Source organism: Hypanus sabinus, chromosome 4, assembly GCF_030144855.1.
Source record: "Hypanus sabinus isolate sHypSab1 chromosome 4, sHypSab1.hap1, whole genome shotgun sequence".
In the NCBI taxonomy this organism is placed as follows: domain Eukaryota; kingdom Metazoa; phylum Chordata; class Chondrichthyes; order Myliobatiformes; family Dasyatidae; genus Hypanus; species Hypanus sabinus.
This window is the reverse complement of record NC_082709.1, coordinates 86,292,747-86,305,405: the sequence shown is the minus strand read 5'-3', so window position 1 is coordinate 86,305,405 and position 12,659 is coordinate 86,292,747. Positions and strand designations below refer to the sequence as shown.

The 12,659-nt window shown below is 41.7% G+C and overlaps 1 protein-coding gene across 1 annotated transcript in view; it reads right to left on the bottom strand.

The window, feature by feature from the left end:
• Positions 1-12,659, bottom strand: part of nhej1 (nonhomologous end-joining factor 1) — a 382,674-nt gene that overhangs the window by 24,906 nt on the left and 345,109 nt on the right. Inside the window, exon 6 of the mRNA XM_059967614.1 lies at positions 4,690-4,804. Coding sequence (XP_059823597.1) covers positions 4,690-4,804 — 115 coding nt within the window. The remainder of the gene's footprint in view (positions 1-4,689; positions 4,805-12,659) is intronic.

The window sequence follows — 12,659 nt, the reverse complement described above, 5'->3', positions numbered from 1 at the left end:
ATGCACAGGTGCAATGAAAAGCTTGCAGCAGCATTACGGGCATAGAACAGCAGCATTCACAAGAAAAACAAAAAATCATACACATTTTATACGTAACAAAAAACAATCAGAATGAAAACATGTCAATTTTAGTGCAAAGTGCTCAAGGTCATCATAGTTTTGCTGAACTGTAGTGATCAGGATTTTACCAGTTGGCTCAAGAACCAAACAAATTCCATGCCTGCAACCATTCAGAAAGTCTGATAACCTGGTTGTACTTCTACTCCGAGTATAAGCAGAGACTGAAGACTGCCGCATCAGTAGTGAGGGCCAGGAAGGTATGGGCAAGGGAAACACAGGAGCACTTACAAGACTGCTTGGAATTGGTGGACTGGACTGTATTCGGGGATTTGTCTTCGAATCTGGATGAGTATGCTACAGCTGTTACTGACTTCATTAAAACCTGTGTGGATGAGTGTGTGCCTATGAAAACTTGCTGTACATTCCCAAACTGAAACCAGGGGATGAACCAGGAGATTTGTAATCTGCTGAGGACTAGATCTGTGGCATTCAAGTCTGGTGACCCAAGTCTGTACAACAAAAACAGGTATGACTTGCAGAGGGCTATTTCAAGAGTGAAGATGCAATTTCAAGCAAGGCTGGAGGTGACATTGGATACACATCAACTCTGGAAGGATTTGCAGGGTTTCATTTACTTCCAACAAAACAAAACCCAAGAGTATAAATGGCAGCAACACTTCACTATCAAATGGGGTCAACGCCTTTTATGTCTGCTTTGAAAGACATAGGGCAGAGTAAGACCATTTGGCCCATCGAGTCTGGTCTGCTATTTAATCATGACTGATCCTTTTTTCCTCTCCTCAGTCCCACACCCCAGCCTTCTCCTCATAACCTTAGACACCATGTCCAATCAGGAACCTATCAATCTCTGCTTTAAATACACCACCCTCTGGCCAAAGAAATTTCTCCACATTTCAGTTTTAAATGGATGCCCCTCTATCCTGAGGCTGTGCCAGCTTGTCCTAGACTCCCCCACCATGGGAAACATCCTTTCCAAATCAACTCTGTCTAGGGCTTTCAACATTTGAAAGGTTTCAATGAGATCCCCCCCCCCCCCCCATCCTTCTGAATTTCAGAAAGTACAGACACAGAGCCATCAAATGTTCCTCATATGATAAGACTTTCATTCTGGGAATCATCTTTGTGAATCTCCTCTGCACCCTCTCCAATGCCAGCACATCTTTTCTTTGATAAGGAGCCCAAAACTGTTCACAATACTCAAGGTGAGCCCTCACCAGTTCCAGTAGTGGAGAGTGCACCTGTAAGGTTACTTAATACTTCATATTTTAACATTTAGCTGCTTTCTGGTGGTATTTGAAAGCTTCCCAAACCTCTAACTTCCTAATAATTTTTGCTCTATTATTTGCCCTCTCTTTGGCGTTTATGTTGGTTCTGACATCTCTTTCAAGCTACGGTTGTATAATCTTGCTTTTAGAATTCTTCCTCCTCTTGGAAAACTGAGAGGAGATTTGATAGAGGTATCCAAATTATGAGGGTATAGATAGGGTAAATGCAAGTAGGCTTTTTCCACTGAGGTTGGGTGGGAATATAAGCAGAGGTCATGGCTTAAGGGTGAAAGTTGAGAAGTTTAAGGGGAACATGAGGGCAAACTCCTTCACAGAGGTCCATGAGAGTGTGGAATGAGCTGTCAGCCCAAATGGTGCTTGCAAGCTCGATTTCAACGTTTAAGGTAAGTTTGGATGGGTACGTGGATGGTAAGGATATGGTCACTGGAAGTAGGCAGTTTAAATGGTTTCAGTATGGACTAGATGGGCTGAAGGGCCTGATTCTGTATTGTATTTCTCTGACTTTGAAAAGAAGTGTGCTTCATGGTTCTACAAATATAAAAATTAGTGACTGAAAGAAAATGAGAGGAAGAGAGGAGAGAGACGTGAAATGAGAGAAAAGATTAGAGTAGCAGTAAGAAATAAAGAGATGAATGAAGACTACGACGGAAAGACAAAGGAAACTGTATTGGATTCATAAGCGACTGGATAACCCAAAGCATTCATGCCTCTGATCCAGATTGCTTTAAACACTGCCTGCAGATGAAATCACTTGAACCTCTAACAGCAGCAGAATGGAGAAGCGCCAAGTGAAATAGAGTTATAGTCATAGTTATTCAGCAAGGAAACAGATCCCTCAGCTCAACTGCTCTATGCTGGCAAAGTTGCCCATCTAGCTAGTCCCATTTGCAAAATGGAGAACGCTCCAAACACTCAATGGGTCATGCAGCCTCTGTGGAGAGTGAAACTGAATAACGTTTCAGGTCAAAGAACATCCAGCAATTTGTGTGCTGCACACAAAATGCTGAAGGAACTCATCAGGGAGCATCTATGAAAAGAACTTATTCCTCTCCATACATGCTGGTTTGTTCCTCCAGCATTTGTGTGTGTTGTTCTGGACATACAACAACCACAGAATCCCTTATGTTTATGATTTGCTGTTCCAATGCATTTTCTTTTTTAATCTCAGTTTTCCAGCATCTGCAGCTTCTTGATTGTTACTCCAGTGGGAAAATGGTAACATGCAAGAGTCTAATGTCATGAGGCTGAAGAAAGGGTATTTCTGATGTGCAGGAGATGAAAGAGGCTGCAGGTGCTGGAATATGGAGCAAAAAAAATTCCTTCAAATCTCTACTCTCTCTTAAAATAAGTTGCAGAAACTTTAAAAATTAGTCAGCTCCATCATGGGTACCAGCCTTCGTAGTATCCAAGACGTTTTCAAGGAGCGGTGCCTTTGGAAGGCGGTGTCCATCTCTTCACATTGTTACCACCAGGAAGGAGGTACAGGAGCCTGAAGGCACCACTCAGTGATTCAGGAACAGCTTCTGCCTCTCATCCGATTCCTGAATGGACATTGAATCCACGAACACTACCTCACTACTTTATTATTTCCATTATTTTGCAATACTTAAATTTTAACTTAATTATTTAATAACCATATATACTTAAAGTAATTCAGTTTTTCTCTATACTGTATTTATTTTCCATGTATTTCATTGTGCCGCCGCCATAATTTAACAAATTTCACAACATGCCAGTGATATTAAATCTGATTCTGATTAGATTTGAGACTGTACATCAGTCATCTCTCCATTTCTCCCCATTGATGCTGCCTGACCTCCTGAGTTCAAGACTAAAGATTGTTTATTGTCATTTCTCAGCACATGAATACAAGAACAAAATGATCACTACTTCAGATCCCTCCAACAGTTAATTTATTGCTCCAGATTGATCAACCTATCTCTCTACCTACTGTATCTACAATCTCTAGCTATCTGCAATATCTGTCTAGCGCTCTCTCTCTCTCTCTCTCTGTCTTGTTACATGACCACGGTTGCATTTACTGTGGGTGTCACTGGATGAGGTGGGATTATGATGTCAGTATAACAAGCTGCGACACACTGCTGGGTCTTTCAGAGAAGGAGAGAGTGAAAGTTTTTGGACCGCAAGCTGCTAACAGGATCTTGCTGCAACAATGGGTAAAGTCTGATACTTTCCCATGCCCAAAGCATTGAGTTGATTAACGGCACACAGTGCATATTGGATGTGTGACTGTCACCTTGTGATATTTCTACGTGGATTTTGGGACAACTCGATGGATAAGATCTTCGGTGACTGTTACTTCATTTTTCCAGTATGGAACCTGTGGAATTTTTCGTGATCGCCTCCTCTCTACATTTTAATGTGGATTTACTAGTCCCTCCCCTCACTTATTCCATGGATTACTGGACCTTTCCAGTTTGCCATTTTAAGAGCTGTTCATAAGCTTGACAGTTTGGGAGCCACACACACACTGTTAACTTCTGGTTATTTTGTTTAATTTTCTATATTTTTGAGTAGGTACTAATAAATATAGTGGTTTTAACGTTAAAACCTGACTCAGTTTATGATCTATTGCTGCTGGCACGTAACAGTCTATATATCCCCCTCCCCCCCATCCATATATATTTCTATTTATTGTACAATTTGTCTTTTGCACATTGTTCGTCAGTCTTTGTTTAGTTGTCATTAATTCTATTGTATTTCTTTATTTTCACATAAACGCCTGCAAGAAAATGAATCTCGATGAAATATATGGTGACATATGTACTTTGATAATAAATATTCTTGAATGGTGTGGGCATGAAGGGATACGGGGAGAAGGCACGAGATTAGAAACATAGAAAACCTACAGCACAATACAGGCCCTTTGGCCCACAAAGTTGTGCTGAACATGTCCCTACCTTAGAAATTACTAGGCTTACCCATAGCCTTTTTTTTTGAAGCTCCATGTATCTATCCAAAAGACCCTATTGTATCCGCCTCCACCATAATTGCCAGCAGCGCATTCCACGCACTCACCACTCTCTGAGTAAAAAAACTTACCCCTGACATCTCAGCCATTTCAGATTGGGACTGAGAGGAACATTGGATCAGCCATGATGAAATGGCAGAGCAGACTCAATGAGCGAAATGGCCTAATTCTGCTGCTGTATCTCTTGGTCTTATGATCTAAATATACTTTAACTTTTATTCTGTTTTGCTCCCTCAGTCAACCTGTCCAACACTATCACTGTAATTTGTCCTTTGATCAACTGTAACTTCTTGTACAGTATTTCCTAGAGTGCACACTGCAGGCACCTACCAGAACTGTGTCTTCTTTTCCGATTTGCTTTGACTGCTATTATTGTTCTGTAGAGACGTTGAAGCTCGGGGTTAAACACCCTTCCACTGTGCACATCAATGGCCTCAGACAAACTCTGCAACAGAAGGGACACCACAGTGAGCAAAGGACCTGGGAGAATAAGTACACAGTTCAATGAAAGTGCTGTTGCAGTCAAACTGGGTGATGAACATGATGTTTAGCCCCATTACGCCATGCCAGTCAAAATCCCCCACCGAAGCCCACCCCTTCTGCCTGAGGTTGCCCCGTCTCCCTCTTTTCTCGCTACTACCATTGGGCGGGAGGTGCATGAGTCTGGGTCTCATGTCACGAGGTCGGGAACAGTTGTTGGGCTCCTGGACCAGCGTGCATGTTTTCACTCGCCTCAGTGCTAAACTGACTCTACAGAATGTGGATTCACTTTTGGGGACTCTGCAGTATTATTTACTTTTTTTAATCATTTCTATAATTTGTCCTCTTTTGTACACTGAATGTTTGTCAGTCAGTATTACATGTGGTTTTTCATGGATACCATTGTATTTCCTTTTTCTGTGAGAGCCTGTAAGAAAATAAATCTCAAGGTTGTAAACTGCATATGTACTTTAATGATCAATTTACTTTGAACTTTGAAGAAGGCTTTTGGCATGCTGACCTTCATCACGTGCAGCACTACGTACAGAAGTTGGGGTGTTATGATGGAGTTGTATAAGATGTTGGTGAAGTCACATTCAGCTTTGGTCACCTTGCCATAAGAAAAATGCCATTAAGTTGGAAAGAGTGCGGAGGAAATTTACAAAGGCATTACTGGGACTGGAGGGACTGTGTTGTGGAGAGAAGTTCAGCAGATTGAAAAATTGTTTAGATGTACAAACAAGCTGGATGAACTCAGCAATTTGGGCAGCATCCGTTGAAAGAAATGGTCAACGTTTCGAGTCGAGACTCTTTGTCAGGACACAGTCCTTCGAGTCCTGACCCGAAACATTGACTGCTTGTTTCAACGGATGCTGCCCGACCTACTGAGTTCATCCAGCTTGTTTGTACGTCTTGATTTGACCACGGCATCTGCAGTGTACTTCGTGGTGAAAAATTGTTTATTGGTGTTTCAGAGTAGATTAGCTTTATTTGTCACATTGACATTAAAACATCGAAACATAAAGTGAGATGTGACGCTTGTGTTAACAACCAACTCAGTCTGTGTATGTGCTGGGAGCAGCTGGCAAATGTCACCAACAAAGCATACCCACAATATACTAACCCTAACCCATCTGTCATTGGAATGGAGCAGGTCTCTGGAGCACCCAGAGGAAACCCACGCTGTCATGGGGAGAACATACAAACTCCTTAGACAGATACATGGATAGGAAAAGTTTAGAGGGATATGGACAGGAAAGGATTAAAGGGATATAGACAGGTACATTGATAGGAAAGCTTCAGATGGATATGGGCCGAGCACAGGCAAATGGGACTAGATTACGTGGGCATTTTGGTTGGTATTGCTATCAGTATTGATTTATTATTGTCACATGTACTAAGACAATGAAAAGATTGTCTTGCATACTGTTTATACAGATCAGATCATTACACAGTGCATTGAGCTGGAATATGGAATAAAGTAAAACAGTAACAACACATAATAAAGTATAAAAGATTGAAATGGAGGAGTAGGGCTGAAAAGCCTGCTTCCCTGTTGTAAGAGTCCATGACCAATCAGAAAGTAGTTTAATATACAGTGAATTGTAAAATGCCGTTACTGACTCTCGGGTTCCATAAGAGCATAAGCCTGTAAGACAGAATTAGGCCTTTCAGCTCATCATCCACTGCCATTCTATCGTGGCTGATTTATTTTCCCCCTCAACACCATTAATCTGCCTTCTACCTGTAACCTTTGATGGCCTTGCTAATCAAGAAGCTATCAACATCCACTTTAAATATACCCAATGACTTGGCCTCCAAGTAGTCTTTAGCAATGAATTCCACAGATTCACTACACTCTGGCAAAAGAAATTCCTCATCTCTATTCTAAATGGATGTTCTTCTATTCTGAGGCTGCACCCTCTGATCCAAGGATTCCCCCACTATGAGAAACATCCTATCCATGTCCACTCAATCTTGGTCTTTCAACATTTGATAGGATTCAACGAGCTCCTTCCTCATTCTTCTAAACACCAGCGAAAATAGGCCAAGAGCCATCAAATGCTCCCCATATGTTTCATTCCTGGGATCATTCTGGTAAACTTCCTCTCCACTGCCAACATATCCTTTCTTAGATAAGGGGCTAAACACTGCTCATAGTACACGTGTTGTGTCTGGAATGGGGAAGCTCTGGGAGTCCCAAGGAGGAACAATTGAAAAGTTAAATGATTGTGGTTAACTCAACATGGCAATGGGAGTTGGAAGGTTACAAGGCACCCCCAGGAATGAGCAGCTTCTGTTTCTTCAGATGCCCATGAGTGGATTTTGTCCCTAAATCAGACAATACACAAAAATCACTTGATAATCTTTGCTCCATTCTGTTGTTTTGTATTTGTTGCTGTATTTATTGTTTTTTTTATTATCACCATGCATGCTGTTAACTCTATGAGCCTCACACAAGCTAGGAATTTCATTGCACCCTAATGTATATGGCAATAAGCTAATTTGAACCATACCACCACAGTATTGTAGTGGTTGGCATCAAAAACACATAAGGAAACACAATTACTTAAAGTGGAGATGAAGGGGAAATGTTTTGCCAGTCATAGGAATAAATGTACTGCATGTAGGTATGTCAGACTTTTGAATTTAATAGTGTGGGGATTTGTTTGTATGCAGTACATGTATGAACAGGCGCAATGAAAAATGTAACGTGGAGAGCGATCTAACTGGCCTCGCTACAGTATGGTATGGAGGGGCCTCTGTACAGGATTGGATAAAGCTGCAGAGGGTTGTAAACTCAAGCTCAACCAGCTCCATCACAGGAACTAGCCTCCCCACTATTGAGGACATCTTCAAAAGGTGATGCCTCAAAACAGCAGCATCCGTGGACAGGAATGAACTACTGATGTTTCGGGTGAATGTATATATTCACCGGAAACATATATTCTCCCAGAGCAACAGATGTTGGGAATGACGAGGGTGGAGTGCACTGGAGGAGCGTGGGATAGGTGCCAGGCTGGAGGCTGGCGTGGGTGCAGACACATCCGGCTCTGAGACACCAGGCAAGGATATTTCATTCCAAGCAACTAATTTATTGATGCCCTCTTCTCTCCCTTCCCCTTTTCCCAACCATGATTCCCCTCTCCCTGCCCTTTTCCCACTTTCCATCCACAACAGAGACCCATATCTAAATCAGGTTTATCATCACTCACAGACATCATGATCTTTTTTCTGTGGCAGCTGTACAGTACAATACATAAAAGTCTTAGGTACCATAACTGCGATTTTTTGCCTGAGACTTTTGCACAGTACTGTTTAATATATACTCTACATACTATATAGATGCACAATACTGTATGTATGTGTGTGTGTGTATATATATATATAAAACACATACACACACACACACACATATATGTAAAATACATAATATATTATGTTGGTAAGACCTCAGAATCAAAAGGTTGACCATGGTGTGACTAGGTGACTAGAGTCCTGAGCTGCCTAAACCTCAATGCAATAAATACTGTAGGAAAGGCGGATGGATGATAGTGCTGAAGATGAGGTAGCTGGTTTACAATCAGAGGCAATGTGTAGTGAGGAGAGGTAAAATTGCAGTCAACTGGGTCAGTTGCGATAAAACGAAAAGGATGAATACAGGACTGAAGGTGTTATATTGGAATGCGGACAGTATACGGAAGAAGGTAAATGAACTTGCAGCGCAGTTGCAGATTAGCAGATATGACATTGTAGGCATCACTGAATCATGGCTGAATGAAGATTATAGTTGGGAGCTTAATGTCCAAGGATACACACTGTATCGAAAGGACAGGCAGGATGGTGGTGGTGGTGGGGGGTGGGGGGGCGGCATTACTCTGTTGGTAAAAAAAGAAATCAAATCATTAGACAGCGTCGGAAGGTGTGGAATCATTGTGGATAGAGCTGAGGAACTGCAAGGGTAAAAAGACCCTGATGGGAGTTGTTTACAGACCCCCAACAGTAGTAAGGATATGGCATACAAATTACTATGGTAGATAGAAACTGCATGCCAAAAGCTCAATGTTCCAATAGTCATGGGAGACTTCAATATTCAGGTAGATTGGGAAAATCAGGTTGGTGCTAGGTTCCTAAAAAGGGATTTTCTGGAGTACCTCCAAGATGGTTTTTTAGAGCAGCTCATGGTTGAGCCCACTGGGGGATCAGCTACTTTGGATTTGGTGTTGTGCTGTGAATCAGAATTGATTAGAGAGCTTAAAGTAAAAGAACCCTAAGGGGTAAGTGATCATAATATGAAAAAAAATTCACCCTGAAATTTGAGGAAATGAATTAGAAGTCAGATGTATCAGTCTTACAGTGGACTAAAGGGAATTACAGAGGCATGAGAGAGGAGATGGCCAGAATTGATTGGAAAAGAACACTGGCAGGGATGACGACAGAGCAGCAATGGCTGGAATTTCTGGAAGCAATTTGGAAGGCCCAGGATATATCAATTCCAAAGAGGAAGAAGTATTCTGAAGGAAAGATGACACAAATGTGGCTAGCAAGATAATTCAAAGCAAACATAAAAGCCAAAGAGAGGGCATATAATAGAGCAAAAATTAGAGGGAAGTTAGAGGATTGGGAAGCTTTTAAAAACCAACACAAGGCAACTAAAATAGTCATTAAAAAGGTAAAGATAGAATACGAAAGTAAGCTAGCTGATAACATTAAAGCAGATACCATAAATTTCTTCGGATACATAAAGTGTAAAAGAGAGGTGAGAGTGGATATTGGACTGTTGGAAAACAATGGTGAAGAGGTAGTCATAGGGGAAAACGAAATGGGGTATGAACTGAATATGTATTTTGTATCAGCCTTCACTGTGAATACTCTAGCAGTATGGTGTAAGTTCCAGGTTTCAGGGGTCAGGAAGTGTGTGAAGTTCTAGAGAGAAAGTTCTTGGGAAACTGAAAGGTCTGAAGGTAGATAAGTCACCTGGACCCCAAGGTTCTGAAAGGGGTGGCTGAAGAGATTATGGAGGCATTAGTAATGATTTTTCAAGAAGCACTAGATTCTGAAATGATTCTGGAAGACTGGAAATTTGCAAATGTCTCTCCACTCTTCAAGAAGGGAGAGAGGCAAAAGAAAAGAAACTACAAGCCAGCTAGTCTGACCTCAGTGGTTGAGAAGATGTTGAAGTTGATTATTATGGATGAAGTCACAGGGTACTTGGAGGCACATGATAAAATAGACCATGGTTTCCTCAAGGGAAAATCTCGCCTGACAAATTTGTTGGAATTCTTTCAAGAAATAACAAGCAGGATGGACAAAGGAGAATTATTTGATGTTGTATGGTTAGATTTTCAGAAGGCCTTTAACAAGGTGCTACACAAAGCTGCTTAACAAGCTGTTGTCTACAGGAAACATTCTAGCATGGACAAGGCAGTAGCAGATTGGCAGGAGGCAAAGAATGGGTATAATGGGAGCCTTCTCTGGTTGGCTGCTGGTAACTAGGGGTGTTCCACAGGGGTCTGTGTTGAGACCAATCCTTTTTATGTTATACGTCAATGATTTGGACGATGGAATTGATGGCTTTGTAGCAAAATTTACAGATAATATGAGGAGAGGTGGAGAGACAGGTAGTTTTGGGAAGTAGAGAGGCTACAGAGGCACTTAGGAGAATGTGCAAATAAGTGGCAAATGAAATAGTGTCAGGAAGTGTATGGTCATGCACTTTGCTAGATTAAATGCAAGAGTTGACTATTTTCTAAATGGAGAAAAAATACAAAAAACAGAGGAGCAAAGGGGCTTGGGAGTCCTTGTGCAGGATTCCCTAAAGGTTAATTTGCAGGTTGAGTCTATGCTGTGGAAGGCAAATGCAATGTTAGCTTTCATTTCAAGAGGACTACAATGAGGCAAGCAATGTTGAGACTTTATAAAGCACCGTTGAGGCCTCACTTGGAGTATTGTGAGCAGTTTTAGGCCCCTTATCTTGGATGTGCTGAAACTGCAGATGGTTCAAAGGAGAATGACAAAAATAATTGCAAGATTAAATGGCTTGTCATATGAAGAGCGTTTGATGGCTCTGGGCCTGTATTCACTAGAATTCAGAAGAATTAGTGATGCCCTCATTGAAACCTATCAAGCAGTGAAAGGCATTGATAGAGTGGATATAGAGAGGATATTTCCTATGATGGGAGAATCTAAGACTACAGGACACTGCCTCAGAATAAAGGGACATCCTATTAGAATGGAGATGAGGAGTAATTGCTTTAGCCAGAGAGTGGTGAATCTGTGGAATTCTTTGCCAAGGCAGCTGTGAAGGCCAAGTCTTTAAGTATATTTAAGGCAGAGGTTGATAAATTCTTGATTGGTCAGGACATGAAGGGTTACAGAGAGAAGCCAGGAGATTGGGGCTGAGAGGAAAATTGGATCAGCATTATGAAATGGCACAGTAGATTCGATGGGCCAAATGGCCTAATTTTGCTCCCTTATCTTATGGTCTTATAAATTAAACATTAATTATACACCTGGAGACATGGTAACTATGAGACAGCTTGTGTCTCAACTTCACAATAACACTGATGGACAAGACAGGGCAGATCCATATGACTGTAAAGAACTTTACAGCCCAGAACACATTTGTGCCGTAGTGTTCAGGCTTCTTTTAAACCCCTTCACATTCTTCCTCATCTGAGCTGAATCAGCATTTGGTTTCATTTGCATTAAATGCAGCTTACTTGGAATATTGTGTTCAATTCTGGTCGCCTCATTATAGGAAGGATGTGGAAGCTTTAGAGAGGGTGCTGAAGAGATTTACCAGGATGTGGCCTGGACTAGAGAGGACACATCTTATGAAGATAGGTTGAGCTTTTCTCTTTGGAGTCAAGGAGACTGAGATGATTTGATAGAGTACAAGAATGATAAAGAGGCATAGATTTAAGTGGACAGCAAGAGGCTTATCCCAGGGTGAAACTGGCTAATACACGGGGGGGGGGGGGGGGGCAGATTTTTAAAATCATTGGAGGAAAGTAGAGAGAGGATATCAGAGCTAAGTTCTTCACACAGAGAGAGGTGGGTGTGTGGAACATCCTACCGGGGCTGTTGTAGAGGTAGATACATTAGGGCACATGTGACGAGTAAACCTATTCTTCAAAATGTTTCATAATTGAATCTGAATCTATTGTCAGCAGTGGTGAGGCCTGGTGGCTGTGTACAGTCAACACGTAGCACAATAGATATCATGTTGCTGAACTAAAACTAAGGGGAAGAGTATACACTCGGGGCTCATACTGTTCGACACACAGTGGTCACTTTATTAAGTACAGCTGCTTGTCAATGCTGATTTCTAATCAGCCAATCACGTAGCAGCAACTCACTGCATAAAAGCATGCAGATGTGGCCAAACCTCAGAACGGGGAAGAAATGTGATCTAAGTGACTTTGACTGTGGTATGATTGTTGGTGCCAGATGGGATGGTTTGAGTATCTCAGAAACTGCAGATCTCCTGGGATTTTCACACACAACAGTTTCTAGAGTTCACAGAGAATGGTGCGATAAACAAACAAAACTCTAGAGAGTGGCTGTGCAGCGGTCAAAAATGCCTTGTTAATGAGAGGGGTCGGAGGAGAATGGCCAGACTGGAACGTGACAGTAACTCAGATAACTACGCACTACAATGCTGGTGTGCGGAACAGGGTCTCTGAATGCACAACTTACTGATCTTGAGGTGGATGGGGTACAGCAGCAGCAGACCACGAACTTAAACTTGGTGGTAGTCTTATTTGGCACAGGAGGTATGTTCTGGTCACCTTATTTTAGGACATAACATATTGATG